We start from the raw sequence: 21,614 nt of genomic DNA, 5'->3' as shown, positions 1-21,614 counted from the left end.
TCAGCGGGGGAGTGTCCCGGTGTGGTGGGCGATTTCATACGGGTGTATGCGATAAATAAAACCTTTAAGCTAATAATATATAATCTGTGAATTATATGATAATGTTACATATAAATATATTATGTAGAGGGATTAAGTCGATTCAACAAACAATTCATAATACTATTATATATTATATACCTATGTACAATGATATAATATACTATATATATATATTTGATACCGTACTAATAATAATATTATAATATCGAACAAAAAATACGTAACGGACGATTGCTAACAATAACTATATATTATATAATATAATATACATATATATATATAAGCGGGAAAAGTTAAAAATGGTTTTTTTTTGTTTTTGTTTTTTTGTTTTTTTTTTTTTTTTGCTTTTGCCGAACGATTTATCAATTTAATAAGGTAAATTATATAGTGAAAATCGGCGTTGATTTTAGGTTAGCTCGCGTATATAATATAAATATTTGAATCGATAACAATTTATTATACGCAGCGCGTAATATACGTGAGAATCGAAAGTTGGTTATTATTAAGTATATATATATATATATATATTACATACCATAAATTTTTCAAAATTTTTGTTATTTATTTTTATATTATATAATAATTATAGTAATAATAAGATTTTTTTTTTATATATATAAATATATTAATATTTCATGGAAAAAAAACACACACTAGAAAACTGGCCTATATATTATTTACAAAGTTGAAAAATTGTTTTATATTTTAAATTTTATACTTTAGTTATTGTCTCTCGTGGTATCATTAATCATATACATAATATTAAACGCAGAACATGTAAACTTATAGATAATTTTTTTTTTTGACAAACTTTATACAATATTTATACTATATAATTAACATTTATATAAAAATATAAATTCAGAATGATAACGGCTAACACACATCACTTTATATTATACATATATTATTATATATAAATAGGCGCGGAGTGTGTCGAACAACCCGAAAAATTATTGTCTCGATTATTATATACATATATATATATATATATAAATATTAATTTATATTTTTCACATTTTGATATATATATATATATATATATACGTTGACCCTTTTTTTTTTTTTAAATACATATTGCGTTAAGGTTTTTACTTTTTTTTTTACAATGCTTTTTTTTTATTGTTTTCCAAATGAATAAAAAAGGGGTGGGTGTTACAAAAAAAAAAAAACAAACGACTAAGAATATTGGAAAAAAAAAAACGAAAAACAAAAACCGTCAAAATCGAGGCAAAAGGTAGAAATAGTAGTAATAATAAAATAGTAGTAGTAGGTAGTAGTAGTAATAGTAGTAGTATATAGTAGTTATTTTTATAAATTATTATAATATTATTAGATAATAATAAAGCGATACGGAGACGGCGACAATACGCATATTATACACCGTGCACATATTATATTTATTATTATTAAATGTAGGCATATACTGTCGGTTTTGAGTAGATTTGTTGAATTAAGTTACTCTCTATACGGTTTGCAGTATGAGAACCGGTGGTTCATGTGCTGGCTGTACGAACCCGAATGCGAAAACCGTTTCATGCACTTGGAACACTGAAACGGCTTCTCGCCGCTGTGCAGCCTCTTGTGCTCGGTCAGATGGTGTTTGTGTTTGAACGCTTTCGGGCAAACGTCGCATTTGTGCGGTCTTTGATCTGCAAACGACAAAGTTATCGATCAATAAAACGTTACCTATGTGTCTGCAAATTATACATATTATTATGATCTACGACAGAGTTGCGGGTAACATATGCGCGCGAGAAATAACTGACAATTAATACGATTGACCAACTCTTTGATATGAGATACCTCATATAGCTTAAGCTTTTGTGCTGTCAATTAAAAATTATATTTTAAAAAATATAACCCGTACAAAAATCGTAAACTAATGATTAAAGTATACATTATTGTCAGTAAATTATATCTGTCAGCTCTTTCTGTTCAAGGTGCACCTCTACCTATAATAAAACAGATGTGTTGCGGCCTGGCGAGTAATATTAAGTTATTAGCATTTGTATAATGTCGTCGTTATGCAGATAATAAAAAATTAGTCAAATGTAGTGTCAGTCATGTCATAAAATAATTATATTACCATGATTAAATATATAAGTACTCGAGGCATAATTAGTAATTACCGTAAAAGACATATTTTCTTAATTATTATTTTTTTTTTTAACAAAATAAAACTATAATATTAGTATATAATTTAAATTATACACAATATAGTTTTTAATGAGTTACTACTAATGATACAACATTAAAAATTGAATAATTTATTTTACAAATATTATTTTAAATTTGGAATTAAAATATTTGTCATTCGTTATTACATGCTTCCGTGAGTCATGACATTTCGAATTGCATGAACTATTGGAACTAGAAGATTTACACTTTTAACATATCCGAATAGTATTGATATTTTTCATGTTTTTAGAGAAGAATTACACATGAGCCAAAATGCATGGATAATGTTGATTTCATCCGGCTAATGTCGACACTCAACATTATCCAAATGTTAACATTGATAATTATCTATCCCTGAGATATAGAGCTACATCTTTATTTTTTACATACGCATATAGTTAGATACAAGTTATAATAAATGCACTGCAGCATACCTGGTACTTCGGCTGATTCCACGGATGACGGTTTGGATTTTTTGCTTGGCGAACCGACTGTGGCCACCATTGAGCCATTACTGGTGTTGTTGTTGTGGCTGTTGTTGTTATTGTTATTGTTGTTGTGCATGATGCCTGCGCCGCCTCTGGTTGACACCGCGTCGTCCGGATCTTGGGACGTGCATCCAGAGTCTTCGGCCTCGTCCGTCATGTCGCTCCAGTCTCCATATTCCTATAAATTTCCGAAAAAAAAACAATTGTTATTAAATGTTATTTATTTCAGTCATACACGGTGATGTCTAAATTTAGCGTTAAAAATATGCGAGTACACCACACAGCGAATACATATTATTGCTACCGCAGCAGGCAATAAAATATAAATATATAGGTATACATATTATATGCATAGGATAACGCGCGCCGTCCGAACGTTAATTAAGTTAACGAGGTAAAATTGAGTGCAATTACGAGAGGTGACGTATATAATAATATGTGCCATGTGCGAATGTATATATATATATATTATATATAATATTCAAAACAATACGTCACGCCATTAAATAGCATATACGCGTAGGTAGGAATATATTATATTATACGCAATCAGTGGCAAACCGATCTAAAAGCTCCCGCACTCCGATCAACTGCGTGGGAGTTTTTGCGGAAAAATTAAAAAAAATTATAAATGAAAAATACTTGGCATTAAGAAAATCATCCGGTAAAATAAATTGCAGTAGAAAATAAAAAAGAAAAAATATCAGATATTTGAAAATATGGTCTTTAGGTTTTTATACTTGATGATTCTAAATATCCGAATACGAATAAATGTATTGTTATAGGGTTGAATGGGAGTGAGCACTGAGCGTGCTTCAAAAATCATCCTGTATATATATCTTTAGTGTATCTGGTATCATAGTTTTTTTTCGAACCGATAGTAAAAACAGACGTATAGATAATATATATGACATATTGACATATTATGTATAGGTGTACGTGTCGCATGTCAATTTGTATATAGTATAATGATAATAATATATTAACATCTATTACTCTATTAGAATTAGAAATAATTTGGCAAATACAACGCAATGTAACTGCGTGTCAAACAACACTTTTTACCAAGGTTATGATTTGAATTAATAAATTATTATGCCACAAATCACAATATAAATTAGTATCAGTGATTATAAGATGAAGTAGGTATAAATATATAAACACGATACTATATATCACTATCATATGAATTAAATAGATAAACAGTAACCACGAATACGCGTCATATGACATTCTATTGTTTTTTATTTAAAATTTAAAATTATATTTTACTAACTACTATTAATTATACTTATATAAATTATTGTGGTTTATTGTTGGACAGGGGCACTTAATCACGATCAACTGAGTACATATAATAATGGGATGTGCGTTTGCGTATGCTTTTAACAATATTTACTGTAAAAATATGTTTCTTTAAATTGTAGTTACGATATAAGTAGGCACATACAATTAACATAAATAATATAATACTTTTTAATTTTGCACTAGCAAATTCATTGAATCAGTTGTATACCTAAAATTATGTACTTGCAGTGTAGGTATGCACTTGGAGAAATGCAAGATGTTTATATAGTTAATACGCCGCGCTCACACGATATCGGCAATATCAGATAGTGCCCTGGTATCGGCCCACCTCCCAAAACTTATATTATTATAATATTGTTAAGTCATTAAATACTCACTCTCTTCCACGAACGTTTCTCGGACGCAGGGCTCAAGCTGCCGTTGTGCCGGAGCGCGACAGCCGGTATGGGCGAATGGGACGCGGGATGGTGCAAGTGCGACGAAGGCGGCGGCGGGGGCGGCGCCGCGCAGACGGGCGACGGCGGCGGGTACGCGCCTCCCAGGAACGTCTTGCGGCAATGCGGCTGCAGCATGGACGCGGGCGGCGACGAACTGCAGTCGTCCCGGTTGTTGGCGGTCCAACATTTGAACTGAATGGTGCACTTGTTGTTTAGCGTAACATTGCACACGGCACCGCGGCCACTGTTGCACTCGTCGTCGTCCGTGCTGCCGTCTTTGCCGTGGCGGCCCCGCTTCGTGGACAGGTCGAGCGGCTGCTCGACGAGACTCGGGGTGGTTGCAGCGTGGGCGGCGGCGGACGCGGGCGAGTACGGCATGTGCACCAGACGGCCTTCGCGCCTGTCCCGGGCCCGGTTGTTCTGGAACCACACCTGGACGACGCGCACGTTGAAGCCGATCCGGTCGGCGATCCGGCTCAGTTCCTCGCGCTTGGGCCGTGGGTTGGCCGCGTAGCACTCCTTGAGCACGGCCAGCTGGTCATCAGCTATCTGCGACCGCACGCGGATCTTGCGGCCGTCCTGGTCCACCGAGTCTTCCTCTTCGGTGGTGCACGGTCTGTGCTCGTCGTCGGTGTAACAGTCGCTGCCCGCGTCGTAACCGTTGTTTATGTTGTTGTTGTTAATAGTTGTCTTGGAACCGGCACCCACTGAGTAGTCTGCCGCTTTTCCGACAAGACTTTCGGCTCTGTGGTGGTTGAGGAGGTGATGGTGGTGGTGATGGTTGTTGTGGTTGGGATACAAGCTGTAGCCGTGGTGGTATGGCGGTGAGTCGCTCGTCACGCTAGGGCAACCGCCCGACGAACCACAAGACAGTGGTTGCTGGTGGTGCAGGGCAGCCGCTGCAGCGGCCGCGGCGTTGGCCATCATCAGCTGCTTGGTGACAGCGGATACGTTGACCGTCTCCAAGAGTTTCTTAACCGCCGCGTCTGTTTCGCCGGCTGCGTCCTCGTCCGCACCGCCACTGCCATCTTCACGTTCTTTCTTTACCACGCTTACCACGTCGATCACGTTGTCGTATTTATCGTCATCGTCGTCCTCCTCGTCATCATCGTTGAAATCGTCACCACCACTCTCGTGGTCCTTATTGCGGTTGTCTTCATCCGTCATCGTTTTGTTCTTTCCATCGCTACTAGAACAGTCGTCTTGTTCTTGTTCTTGTTCTTGCTGCTGTTGTTGTTGTTGTTGCTGTTGTTCTTGCTTGACCATCGCTGATTGCATCTGCAACGACGGCTGCAGCAGATCGTGTATGTTGAACTTGCTCTGAGTGTTGAACAGTCCTGGGAAGTAGATGGCCGCCGCTGTGGCTTTTGGTTGCGTGTGATTATAGAACGGCTGTTGTGTAAGCGATTGTGCCTGTGCTGGACTCGGCTGCACCACTTGCATGTCGTACTTGGACACCGACGACGGCAGCAGGGGCGAGAACGCATTGCCACCGGCACCGATACTGTTGTTGTTGTGGTTGCTGCTGTTGTTGTTGGTGATGTTGTTGTTGTTATTAGGAACTGGACGCTTTCCCGGAAAACCATTGTTCGGTTGATGGTGAGCGGCGTTCCGGTTGTTGGCCTGCGACCCGCGGCCACCCATTTTTAAATTTATGATCAGACACTTCTTGGAAGTCATGTGACTAGAATATGAACCGGAATGCGAGAACCGTTTACCGCAGTTGGAGCACTCAAATGGTTTTTCTCCACTATGAATGCGAATGTGTTCCTATAGAAAAAAATCCAAACAGTTTTTTAGTTTCGGCAAAAATCCAATATAATAAGACACATGCGTATCATGAATTCAATACTTTATATTGAAATTATTATTATTACCTATATACACAACCAAAAAAAAACTATACATTTTTCGTGGCTCCTATAAATACGCTGAGCGAATCAAATATCAAAGGTAGGTAGGTATATTTAGGTAATACATATATTATATAGTAGTTACAGCCTACAGCAGGTGCGATTATATTTAATATACAATATACATAATTATTATAAATGAGAGTATACTATATAGTTACCTTGAGATGATGTTTGAACTTGAACGCCTTTTCGCACTCGGGACATTTGAACTTGCGCAGCACCGCGCTCTCGTCGTGACTTATCATGTGCCTTTGGAGACGGTAAACATTGGCGAACGTCTTGTTGCACACCTTGCAGGACTGCAGACGAGAAAAAACAAAAAAAAACACGTGCGTGTTATTAAGAAGAGCAGCTATTATTTTACGACGGTTCGCGAGACACACGTATCGTATACGAGCCGCAGGGATAGAAGTATATATACTATATATATATAACGCGTACCGCAATAAGGACCGGGTCGGGTATAGGTAGACGAAAGAAAGAAAGACCATATAAATACGGAAAGAAAAAAACCGTGGCGCGTAAAATCTCACGACCAAAAAAATCTTCGTAGGAGTCCTAAAAATCCCATCATGCCCGGCGACGACGACGCCTTATTAAAAATAATAATCAAACGAAAAAAGCGCCGTTTAGAGAGAGAGAGAGAGAAATAGAGAGAGAGAGAGAGAGAGAGACCGTCGACGTGCTGCGGTTATGTTATAGACAAAAAAAAAAAGAAAAAGAGACCAGAGAGTATATTATTATTATTATTATTATTATTATATAGAATGAAATACGACGAATGTCGTAAAGGTATGACGTCAACAACGTGTCACCATGTGTTAAACCGTGCGGTATGTATGTTTGTGTGTGTATATTATAATGTGTTGTTTGTACACATATATTCGTGTGTTTATGTGTGTGTGTGTGTGTTACAGGCACACATATATATAGTGCAGTGCAGTAATCGTGAGAAACCCTAATGGCGACAGGTTATACGAAAATCGTTATATCATTCCATGTGCCGCTGCCGCCACACCATGATAACATGACGATCGGTTAATTTAACTGCGCCTATCCTAACACATGATATTAAACATATATATATTATACTTGTATATATATATAATATCAGTCGGCATCGTCTTTACCTCATCTCTCGTCCTCCCCCGCGCAACCATTAGTCCTTTGGTATAAATACGCCTATATTATGTGATGCTCCAGTTTTATATGACATATTCGGGATGCGAAGTCTATTATAATTGGTATATTATATTTGATAAATAATATTTTTTTTATTAGGTACTTATAAAATATTAGATATATTTTGGGTCACACACACACGAACGCGCACACCCGCATTTTATGTGCAACACCTCTTTTTCGTGTCTTTTATCAAACACACGTGATGGGAAAAAAGTAACCGACAAAATATTAAATAATAAACAATAATCGTAATCAGCTGAAGCAGACGGGGACTGCGCGATTATCGGAGGACAGATTATATTATTATAACATATTATACCTAATGGTTCGAGCGCGCACCGCGGGACCAGACTATATTTATGCGATGATAATAATATTATATTATACATTAGATATTATTATCTCTCTATCGTCGTGTTGTACAGATGATAATAATGCGTGTGGTTATATATATATTTTTTTTCTAAAGGCCATGTGGTCCTGCATGTGTTTCGCACTGCCGTGTGTAAAATATAATAATAATGAAATAATAACACATATAGATATCATATTATATAGTAGACACGTTCGACTCGTATACATTATATAGCTGATATCCGGCGAGGCCGTGTCTCCGCCCCCGAAAGAACGATAATCCATTATACCAAACGTGTCAAGCATATATACCTCCTATATAGTGTATATAATATATACGATTTGAGTAACGCTTATTGTGCTTGGAAAGACGAAAAATAAGAAGATCGGCTATATATATATATATATATATACCTATACGGAGTACTGAAGGGTAGGTATATAATAGGTATATAATATTATATATATTATATTATATATACGTCATATGATCACGTCGGTGATTCGTTTCGGAGGGAAGAAAACGAAGAAGAAAAAACGACCGTCATGGCGAGATTTTAATGGCCATCGTCGTCTTCGTCGGGTAGGTATAATATATTATAATATGTATATACCTAAGCATTATAGGTATATACATAGTATATAATGGTGACGGCGATGCAAGCGAGAAGAAGGTCGCGTCGACGCGTTTCGTCGTGGCCCGGTGCGCACGTCGATTCCCTTTGTGAACGGGTCGGGTTTTAAGTATATATACGCATTTCCACGAACGGCGGGAGGTAACAATAATAATATATATATTATATTATACACGACGAGGGACCTGCAGCACATCTGGACGGGCTTCGAAGAGACGCATCCCGCAAGTATTGACTCTGCGGGGCGTGGGGTTCGAGGGATGGGGTTCTTTTTTTTCGGGATTACACGGAGAATAACACCTTGCGGTGGATCCTCAGCCCGCGCCAAGGTCGGGTTTTCTGCTGCATCAGCACCATTAGATATATGATTATTATTATTATTATTATTTGTAGCACTATGTATATATATGTTGCAGGACGTGCTCGTATTTTTCTTTTGACCCCCCAAAATATTTTCTGTTCTTTTGTCCGAATACATATATTAGGTATATTACATAGGAACTTACACCTAAGTCCTAAACCCGTCACCGGACCACACACACGCGCACGCGATGGCCCCGAAAAACACACGGAGAATGTGTTCAATTGTGTGCGAGTCGGTCACACATAAAATATATATATATATAAGACACGCACGCACGCGCACCGGATTTTAGGTGTGTTTATTTTATTTTTTTCGTATATATAATTATATGTATATGTGCGTGTGTGGATATCTACGTTCTGTGAGACGGGTCGTTTAAAGTATATTATATTAAACACACATATATGTATATACATGACGTGTATATATATTATATGTACAAAGGTTCTTCGGGCCCACAGAGCGATTTTCATCGCGCATGTATAGAGGTGCGCCAGGGCGAGGTCACCACGAACGTATATATGTATACAATATATTATACGATATATAAACCATTCGGAATTTAATGGAAATAAATAAACAAAATATACCTACGCGGGGGGGCAACCAAACGACCATGCCGTGACTGCGTGTGCACCGTGCATGTCGAGCGTGTATATCTGCTGCACGCATTTCGAAAATTCTATTAAATCGTGGAAAAACGTTTTATATGTGTAATATTGCAATATAATAATACGCGTGTTATATACCTGCAGCTAAATGCAGGGTATAGAGAAATTTACAATTGAATTGTTTTTAATACGAGTGGATCACGATGTGTTAATATAATATGTAAATGGTTTAATATATTATATTATATTTGATACCTATAATACGCGCTTGTATTTTTATTGAGAATCGTAATATATATAAGTGCTTACCACTTGGGCGTTGGGCGAGTGGAGTAGTTCGTGTTTCTCGAGCAAGTCGCGATTTCCAAAAGCGGCGTTGCACTGCAAGCACCCGTATTGGCCGGCGACCGCAACCGTGGTCGGGGGCGAGGACGGTTGCGACGAAGGCGGCCGTGCGCGACATCCGCCATCCAAGTGTTCCTTTAGCGATCCCAAGTCAACCGATTCCCGACAAAACGGGCAGTACTGTAAATGCTGTTGCTGTTGCTGTTGCTGCTGCTGCTGGTGGTGTAGGTCCTGGTAGTCTTTGAGAAGACCCTCCAGACTCATCCCGGGCAACGGAACTGTGGGCAAAAGAGAGACGAAAATTAATATAAATAAAATGCAACTATAATTATTATTTATACCTATGAATAAATATCGGAAAAACCCGGTCGGAATACACGAAAATATATTATAATATTATGCCTAAACCTGTAATAAATTACGCCCATATATATACGCCTACGTAATTATATGTACACATATATAATATGTATTATATATATATATACACGATATAGGTACCTATATATACTAAATATACCTAACAATATAGGGAGGCGTATTATAAAGTAAGCCTATATATAGTTAGACGATATTCAGTACAATTTATTATTGTATTGCGGCCATTTGAGTGCGCTAGTGTGGGGTATATTCGAACGGCGGGTGGCTGCGCAGGTATACAATATATATAATATGCACCTGTTGTTCGTGAATACGCATTGTTCGTCGCGCCAATGACACGAGACGGCCCGAGCAAAGGGCGTGATGGTCGCACCTGCCCGGGCGGTTGAGGGGGGTCCTGCGCGCAGGTAACGTGACCTCCTATAAACCAATCAGGTGTGTTCGTCGACCTGTATTTATTGTTATACGAAGCGCCGTCCATCTTCTTATTTATTTATATTGTTATTTTTTAATTCGTACATTTTTTTTTTGGCGGGAGGACAGATAGCCATCGAATTGTATAAGTCATAATGAAAGTTTGGTTTAATAATGATAATATAATAATTGCATTCGGAACCGAAAACGCTGCAGGTTTCTCGTTTATCTCCCACGACAACCACAATAATAATATTTAAGTATATAACAGCAGTATGGAAAACAATTATTATCTACAGCGACTTTACAACAATTATATAATATACCAACATAAAGTAAACAGGTATACACAGTACACACATTATATCATAATATATTACTTTTATATGCATGATTTTATTGATTGGTTACAGCGTGATACAACTAAACTATATTATAATGTGTATATATACTCGTATAATATAAATATAATATATTAGGTATATATATTTAAGATGGAAGTGTATACTGCGGTGGTTAATGTGTTTTAGGTTCGACCGGATGGAATCCGGTCACGGCGTTTTAACGATCTTTCGGAGATGTGTATATAATATGTATATACAAGTGTATATTTATGATCGGTCTAAATCGTTCGCGGGTTTGTTGTATATTTTTTCTGTTATACCTACACGTGTAAAAAAAAGTGAATATATATAGGTACCAACGGTTGTGTGAGTTAAATTCACGCTTTTAATAAAAAAAAATATATATAGTTATGCAATGAAAAGCAATGCACTATATGGCTACCTATATATAATATATAATATAGTAAAGCTGATCAAACCGAAAGATGCGGTGTGTTATACAAATATACATATACATATACGCAAGTTAAATAAATTACTACTATTGTGTATACATATATTGCTTATGCGTATATAATTTAATATGCTGCAACAGTGTGTGAACGTTATTTTCTCAACACACGTATATAATATATATATATGTATATATATCAAGGTACCTACCTAAATATATATTATAGTCCCTCGGACACGTTTATCACGCGGCATCTGGCAAATCGTATGGTCTACAAATATATGCGTCATTATATCATTATAAGATATACCTATACATAAACGTATTAAACACGTTTATATTATATACAATAAGGTAAAATATTTACGTGTGTTAAATATAACGTCAACCATTTAACAATTTTATATAAGCGCACATACAATCGTAGATTATGAACCTACTTATAAGTACCATATACGTCATGTTATTATACAACCTATATATAGTGGTGTAATTAATGTATTTATATATAGACAATGTACCCATATATAATATAATATATTATATATGTGCAAATACGTTAACTTAAAATAAATACTAATTAATAATAGTAGGTAGCAATATCTATAAAACTATATTATTACCTATTTCGAAAATATTATTTTTACATAATTTAGCAAATCAAAATTATTGAAAAACAATAGTATTAATTATAGTTACCTATTATAATAGTATCTATTGAAATTAATTAATGAGTGGAGTAATGGCCTAACGGTCAGCATTTTTCCAAGAGTACATCCCTATGCCAATTACCATATATAATAGTATTATACTATGTACTAGGTACTCATCCGCTCTTCTATATATACACTTTAAATGCTTAGGTATAAATTATAACTTTCCTAAATATATTGATCAACCCGTTCAAATTCAATTTTTACATGTATTGAAATATCCCCAAATAATATTCTGTTCTAGAATATAAAATAAAAAATGTAAGTCATTCGTAAAAATAAAACTTAAAAACGAAAACGTTAAAGGTAAAAAAAATAAGTAAAAACTAAAAGGTATCATTATTTTTTCGAAAATGGTATTTCACAATTATTTATAATTTTTAAATAAAATTATGTAAGAATAATATTTTCAAAAAAGTTAAAAGTTTTAAAAATATTGAGTGTAGACACTATTAATAATGGATCACATATTGTATATATTTTTATCAATCGCTATTGACGTTCATTATTTAATATATTTATGTATAAACGCCGGTGAGGCCGTGAGGGCAATATTAACATGTAAAAAAAATTCTTGAATTTTATCAGTTCGAAGAATTCGTAATAATATATAAGGATGATGATATTCCGAGGAACCACGTAAAAGTTTCCAGCTAAATCTTGCATAGAAAAAAAAATTATACGAAGGTCTTGTTGCATATAATATGCGGTTCATTATCGGTGTATAGCGTATATACAAGAAATTAGTGATATATATTTATTTTAAGTTAGTTCTATATTATAAATAAATTATTTATCCAATGTGTTTACAGATGTAAATATATAATATACTTATGCGGGTACCTATAGGTTATAGGTTCACTATAGGTACCAGACTAACTTTATAATAAATTTACCTGCACATTAGAGGGATTACATTTTCTTAAAATATGAATTCATTTGTACTAATTATCATATGAAATACACACGCTGTATTTAACGTATATAGTCACACGCAAAAAGTCCAACATATAATATACAGACGAAAAAAATGATGTAATATTGTCGTCCGATATATATAATATATATATAGGTACATATACTTAAAACGTTCGTCGAAAAATTATTATTTTTAGTTTACTTCACATTACAATAAATAGTATTACACACGCGGAGGATAAATGTGTATAATATTATTGCGTGGAACTCGAGTGTTTTGCCAATATGTGTTTAAACCATTACTAAACAGTATCATTACTCTGGTAATTTTATTCTAAAAATGAAAACGTGCAAAGCTGCTAAATTTATTTAAAAGTATATAATTTACTATTCGTTTTAAATAATATTTTCCACATTTAAATTTCAACAGACTTTCGACATTAACGATTCCAATATATATTAACACCTAACTTGATATGTATACCTATATATTTTATATACACTGTGTATATTATATATATATATAGACCGCGCAACACGCTATATGATGTAAATTAAATTTATTTTCACAGGCTGTCTGCTGCGGCAGCAGTCGGGCGAACATTATACATAGGTATATATATCTGTTTAAGTTTACGTGTACGTTTTTACGAGGTACAAACATATTATATAGTTTTAATTAAAAATATGCGCGTTCAAAGTGTATAAATTTAGATTACGTGATTTACGAGGACCCGTCGGCGATTAAATTTTTAGCGTCGTCGGATAAACGTCAACAAAACGATATTGAAAAATAAACGTAGTTAATATATACATTAAATATAAAATATCGATATCGAGAGTATAATATAGTATTGTATAAATACACCGGATAAAAAAAAAAATTAAAAACCTGAATTTAATGACGAAATACATATAATATATTATATTATTCACAATAACGACGCATCGCACTGAGATAAACGGTATTCTACGTACAGAGAATGTAATAAAAATAATATTATAGTTATTGTCGAGGTTATTATCCATGTTCTAATAAATCTACCTATACAGATGTATACGATATAATATACCTATGAAGTATACATATAAAAGTTGTGACTTACGTGCGTAGTTTCCGTAGGGAAAGGCGTTTTGGAACATACCGATGACTTGCGCGGCCGTATACATGACGACGTGTGTTATATATTGTGTATATAGCGGATTGACTCACGCACGAGAAAAAAAAAATTTCGAACGACCGCGATCTTAAAATTTATATTTAAAAAAAAAAAATAATAATAAAAACTGGACCGTTGCAGCGCACACGGTTGCTGTGTTGCAGGTGTATGAATATTATAACATGCAATTATATTATTATGACGACAGAAGGGCTCGACGTCTACCCGATGACTGACTGCGGTAGTATACTATATTGTACCGCGGGTACGTTCCAGTTCTGAGCAGCATATACCGAGGTGTATACGAAACGGAAAAGGGACAAAAACATACGTGCGCACCGGACGGATGGCAGGTACGAAATGATGATCCTAGGAGCGCAGTGCCGGCACACACTCACACACACACTCGCACACGCACACGCACCCGCACAAGTACACTCACACGCACACGCACGATACCGTCCGGGTGGTTGGGTTAGGTATAATATAGGTATATACATAAATATATATATATATGTATATATAATATGTAATATGTAATATATATTTTTTTTTCTGTAGTCTTTCCCTCCGCCTCCTTTTCTATTATAATATAATATATATATATACCATCGCCGCCGCCGCCCGACACTTGGTGATTGTGTGTGTGGGGGGGTCGAGTATCGGCAGGGGGAGCAGAGGGCCGAAAATCGATCGGTGGCCGTCGCCGCCGCTGTCGGTGCCTCGACAGAGATAATATATCTATCGCTATATGTGGGTGAACGCGGGTGGTGGTGGGTGCAGGGGACGGGCTTCGCGAGCGATCTCGCGTCGTCGTGGTCGACGTCGCCGCCCGGCTGTATTTTATATATATATATAAGGTATAAGTGTTTACACGTAGATTTATATATAGGTGAACATAGTACGTATTATACACCTATATAAATATATAACACTGCAACGATTACGAAATAGCAATCGACGACGAAGGAAGGTTCGAAATTTGTCTTGCGATTTATACCCACCTACACATAATATCTTAAGGTATCTATATTAATTTACAATATACGTAGATACTAGGTATTAGATAATATAATATATGCATAATTCACTTTCTGGTCGATCGATATTACCTAAAATACGTAAAATATTAAACATTTTCAACACCGTTCTGTCGAGAGTAAATTCGGTAAATATATATTATATATTATTAGGTATATATTTTGATATACATGCAGCTGCAGGTTAATAATATTGCCGATTTTCCAGGGGCGGGGCTGCGATAAATAAACGAGGACGTGCGAGTTTTTTGGCCGCATATATAATATTATATAAGCCGCGAACCTAACGGAAGTTTGGGGGGGGGGGTGTGATGGTGGTGAGGGGAAGCCGTCGACAAGAATGTATTCGCGCCGAGCGGTGCGCAGGTGTGCGCGCTACAGCACCGCAGACACAGGTGGGCGTGTACAACGGAGCGCCCGCGCTGCATGTCTACCTGCCCGCGGCGCCCAGGTGGGACGTTCCCGAGCCGCCTATTGGACGGCTCACCTGTGCCGAATACATTTTCGCCAGCGCGCGCGCAAAATACGCCGCCGACGCGGTCAAAATAACGCCGCGGCGCTGCTTCACGTACGTGCCAAATACATTTTATTTTATACCACGCACACGCGACGTTATATAATATAATGGAATAATATAACATAATACATGACATGTATCAAATGTACCGTAGATACCTAACCTAACCTACCGTAGATACGGTACATAAGCTGTATATGGCATATACACGAGATCGCCGGTGATGTGCGCCTAGCCGTAAGTCAGAAAAGCCAATTTCTCGCGGGACACATAAATGCAAATAGGGCATAAGTCAAAATTATCAGCCAGGGGAAAACGCGATATTTCTATCTACACAATACAGTTAATAATAACCGATTTAGGAGGTATTCGATGACACTCGATGGTAAGCGTATAATATTCTCGTCAAAATGAGTTGATAATTGATTTACGTGTATACATTGTTGTTATTTATATGAATTATTGGTCTTAGCTAAATTTTAAATTTATATTTCCTTTGTAAATATTATGGGCTTATCGTTATAAACCATAATGTATAAAATCCAAAATCCGAAAATGATTATGTAGAAGGTAGGTTAGGTACCTACCTATTTATATTTATCTCCTAATCGAATTTATATGGAGCAGTGAATGTATTGACTATACAATTATGTATTTTTAAAAAATGATTGAATCTAGTTTGTAAAAATTCCTAGTAATTTTCGAAACAACATGTGAATTACGAGAAACGTTTATTAAAAATATGTTTTTATTAACATTCGAACATCAATATTAAACTATAATTATTTAGTAACCATGGTAACCGCCATCACCTCTCAGAATCCTTTTTTGTATACGACGATGATGGCCTAACCTATATTATTTCATTGAATTCAAATTTAACACAATATACATTTACATACGGCGACCCAATCAATGACTAGGTGCACTGTTAGCACAACGGGAGAACGGGAACATTATTCCTGTTTTTCCGCTTTTTTTTTTCTTGTTTATACTTAGATACGAGGCATCGCATCTCCACCGACGATACTATTATAATATATTATTTTAATTTCTAATATTATTATTATGTATATTATAATTGTCGTCGTGGACATTGAGCGCGTGTGCGTATGTGAGCAACGATAAATAATCGTTTCGCGCCCGGCGGGTCAATTGAACGTCTCGGTCGCCGTTCCCGCATCAATTAACCTTTGCGGGCCGCACGGTTAATTGGCCAAGTCGCGCCATACGCATATACACGAAGTACGCACATACACACGTTACACAGTAAACTATCATTATTATTACTATCATTATTAATACCAAACATTAGTTACTCCGTGCGCGCGCGCGCGTGTGTTTATAATTGTTTATGATAATCAGCGTTTTAATTTTCGTCGTCGCGGCCGTTACATGTACAACAATATTTATAGTCGGACCGAAGAAAGTCAAATATCAATTGACCTCCCCCGGTGGCTAGGCGGCCGTACATATAGGACGAAAAAATTCTATCCTTGTGGTATACGCTCGCCGCCCGTATTATTATATATACGATATTTACATATTATTTTAAAGTGTACGCTCGAGTTTATGTACGTGCGTACACTATAATATGCATTATACGCTTGCATACGTAGTATTGGGGGGACCCTTTTCAATAAAAAGAAATAAAAATATCGAAAAACATTAGGGTCGACGCGGGCCAATTGCGCGACAATTATTATTATTACACACGCGACGACCGAGAGGAGCACGCATCGTAATGTTATATACTATTATTATTGTACTTATGTGCACATCATAATATTAAATGATGGATATTATAGGCATGACCGCGGATAGGGCTAAAGCTATAATAGTTTCGGAGGACTACCTGCCGTGTGTTATCGGCAACGATTTATTTTTATTCCACACGCATGTAATCATATTTATACGTGTATAGTTATGAATTATGAAGTGTTTTATTAATAGATTCCATATTTTGTAAGTTATGACATTTTCCAATACGTTATATATATATATAACAATTTTAATATTTATAGTTTATACACATTTACTTTTAGATATTATTCATTTGTATTTTGTATAAAATATACCATTACAGTTTTACCTATACAACATATTATATTATTTTAATTTAATTATGTGATTCTTCAAAGGTTAAAAAATAAAGTGCATCATTGTCTACAACCGTTTTCTGGAATTCTAGATACGCTATGTAGCTAGGATACATGTAAAAAAATGTAATAATTAAAAAACATTGAAAGCGTGCGCTGATCCATCATAATTGATAATTATAAAATATCAAAAAGTACCTATACTTATATATTATTACCTATCTATGAAAAACATAGTTGGAGGTCGATATGAGTGTACAAAATACGTTTTGGAGGACTACATACCTATATAACATGTTCATATAATTTGATGGCCGATGAGTATAGGTATACTGTATACGCATTACGCGCGCATACACACACACACACACATACACACACATACACACACACACACACACACACACACACACACACACACACACACACACAATAAATGGTGAGACGGTACGATATTAGGTTAATATCGATCAGCAAACGGTGTTATTATATACCTAATCTTACCATGTTATTGGATTATTTGGATATACTTCTAAAATAGAATCGTCTATGTAGCATAATAAGCGTTATTATCATGGGTTTTCAACACATTTATATTGTCCTAAAGATTAATAGGTACCTACATCGAATTTGTATGATTAAAAAACATCCCGGTGTAAATTGCGTATACCTATACGGATATAGGTATGTTACGGTATATCGTAGGTATTTAATATTATTAGATTTATATTAGATTTGCGAACTTCCGACGATGACCATTGACCATATTATTAACACATATAAGTTAATCGAAGCGTTTTAATTTTAATTTTTTGTTGTTCCGTATTGAGCACAATTTGTTTATAAATTATAATGCATATTACACACGAATATAGTTCGTTAATAAATGTGACTTCGGGTGGCTGCGGCGCTTTTCAGAGGAAATAACATACGACGGCGTGTGTTTTATTTTTTTTTAGAAGAAAAAAAAGCAACCGTACCACACAATAATTGACCATTGTGCAAGAGGAATAATAATATTATATAGAATAACAACAACGAAGCTCAATGGAATAATCAAATAGCCGCTAATATTACACGAACAGTGGCGGTGGTCCGACCAAAAGGAAATCGTAACGGGCCGCGGGGTGTTATATTATGTATACGGATGAGACACACGACGGCTATACAATAATATGTATAGTAATGATATGATGTGTAACATAATTATAAATTGTTATATACTGTTTACTTTTAGAATTTATATACACATCATAATATTGTATAGTCTGTAGATATTAAAATGGAACATGCATTGAACAACTACGGTTTTTTTTAAGTGTGTTGTGTGTATACGCACCTAAGTAAAATATAGATGACATATTATAATAGTATATTATATGTATACATAATCTTAGTAATCGGCTGATATATTATGTTATTTAGTCATATTTACGTTATCTAATTATAAGACGCAGTCATTGTTCTCCAATCACGTCGATTTATATATATATATATATACTATTATATTATGTACGTACGGTGATTTTTTTTTCATCACAATATTATTTTAAATGTACACAATTTCTATAATGTCGACAACTCGACAATAATTTTGAACCCGAGTTTATATAGTATAATATTTACTATAATATTTGGACCGCGTGTGTGGCGAAAAAGGGATGACGGCGCGCGGCGTCCGACGCAGCCTGTTTATTGTACATAAAATATAAGAACGAATGTCACTAATAATAATAACATATATCTCACCGAAGAACTAACGATTAGTTCGTTGTATTATATTTTATTGAGTACCATATATTGTATTTGATGTATTTTAATTAGACCTAGATAAATAAGGTTTTTAATAAGGTAACTTTTACTTTTTTACTTTCAGAGAAGACGAGTACAATATACTGTATTATTATACTCATCATATGGACAGCATATAAACGTGCACGTTTTATTTTTTAATGTTTCGATTAAATTGATTCGGTCGTTTTCGCGATAACGACAACGTCGTATTAAAGAAAGGTCCTGTAACCTTTTGATTGCGCGGGTGCTCTTTTACCATGTGTATAATATAAATTATACGTAACGTAATTTTATTGTTATATATATGTATTCATATAAATATATATATATATACGTGTACACTGTACATACAGGCAAGAAGTATATAGAATCGTTTATCCGTCATTATAATTTACCGACAATAAATATTATATTGTAACGATTTAATGGACGATATTTTTCACTACAATCCATCAGCGATGGAATACGTAAAATGTTATCGGGAAAGATAATAACAAATAACAATTATAAAACGATAAAAGTTGATTTTCGTAACTTCAGTATATAAAAGTGAGTATTTAGGTAAATTATTTACCGTAAGTACCTACATACACCCGACATCGTACAGAATAAAAAATGGTCAAGCTGTAACTATAACAAATTAGCATATTTTAGTTATAATTTTTGTTATGCCTAATTTGTTTGGATATTATTTCTCACGTTGGACCAACGTATGTATATATAGGTATAATGGTATATACTACGTAACTACCTATTTTACACTGTTTCAGTTATTTATACTTTTTTATATACGCACATTTACATTTTGCGTAAACATAGGTATAGGTACCTACCATATTATAATAATATTATTTGAGAATACGTCATTAATATAATAGTATAAACAATAATATTATTATATTATTGTTTTAACTGTAGTTTTTGGAAGTAAATATTACCTCAAACACCTAAACTAAAAAAAATTTAAGCTACGCAAAATCGTATATTATACTTTCCAGTAAAAAATACGGTACGGCCGCTATAAAATACGCGCGTATAAACGTGTTTATATTAAAAATAGGATATCAATTGACACACACCAACACGTTTGATTTGTGCGATGTCCCGATGTCCGTGACAAATGTATATTTTATTACATAGTACGTAAAAAACACCAAAGGGGGAGAATACATCAAACGTGAAAAACGATAATTGTTTTATGTTTTTATATTTGTTGTTAAAAAGAATTATTTCTAAAATAAAAACTTTTTATTAGTATAATGTACATGTGATATTATATATATCTTCGGTTTTTTAAAGATATATTTTTTATTATTATAAAATTATTCTATAACAATTAACAAGGTTTATTGCTATTCGCAAATACCTATATAGGTATGATACTCTGATTTTTGAAAATTTTGAACATCTTTTACCAATACGGCAATGCCAATTCAACGTAGAATTGTAAATAAATAATAAAAATAAATAAACAAAGTAAATAAATTGTTTTTTATTTTACATTAAACTTCAGGGCTATAATAGTCTATAGATAATCGTCGAATGTCTATTTAAAATAACTCGGCGGTTTCAGAATATTACGCCGTTAAAAATAAGGATTTCCCACTCTTGATTTCTTGATAGATAACAGTATACCCTATCTCGCTGTAGGCGGGGAATAAACTTTTTTTACATGAAATAGGTATTATTTTATAAAACTTAGGACAAAAATAAACATCGAGTATAAATTTAATAAATATTATTTATACTCATGTGACATGGTATACAATTCATAATAGATTTATAAGTTGAATTTTCATAATCTTTACACGACGAATAATATGATTTATGATTTATTAATAATAATAATAATAATAATAATAATAATAATAATAATAATAATAATATTGCATGCAAACACGTTTTATTTTTGAA

General features: G+C 34.6%; 1 protein-coding gene across 3 annotated transcripts in view; it reads right to left on the bottom strand.

The window, feature by feature from the left end:
- Positions 1-1,013: 1,013 nt before the first annotated feature.
- LOC132942384 (zinc finger protein 1) overlaps positions 1,014-21,614 on the bottom strand; it is a 181,483-nt gene continuing 160,882 nt past the window's right edge. For 2 of the 3 annotated variants that reach the window (XM_061010707.1, XM_061010708.1), the window contains 5 exons: positions 9,831-10,144; positions 6,531-6,671; positions 4,397-6,226; positions 2,658-2,889; positions 1,014-1,694 (listed from right to left, as the gene is read on the bottom strand). In XM_061010707.1, coding sequence (XP_060866690.1) covers positions 1,501-1,694; positions 2,658-2,889; positions 4,397-6,226; positions 6,531-6,671; positions 9,831-10,144 — 2,711 coding nt within the window. In that variant the 3' untranslated portion in view covers positions 1,014-1,500. Of the gene's footprint in view, positions 1,695-2,657; positions 2,890-4,396; positions 6,227-6,530; positions 6,672-9,830; positions 10,145-14,196; positions 14,562-21,614 lie in introns of those variants that run through there. The other variant, XM_061010709.1, reaches the window with a different exon arrangement.

This window comes from Metopolophium dirhodum, chromosome 4 (assembly GCF_019925205.1).
Source record: "Metopolophium dirhodum isolate CAU chromosome 4, ASM1992520v1, whole genome shotgun sequence".
NCBI classification, from domain to species: domain Eukaryota; kingdom Metazoa; phylum Arthropoda; class Insecta; order Hemiptera; family Aphididae; genus Metopolophium; species Metopolophium dirhodum.
The sequence above is the reverse complement of the archived record's forward strand: the minus strand, read 5'-3'. Positions and strand labels throughout refer to the sequence as shown.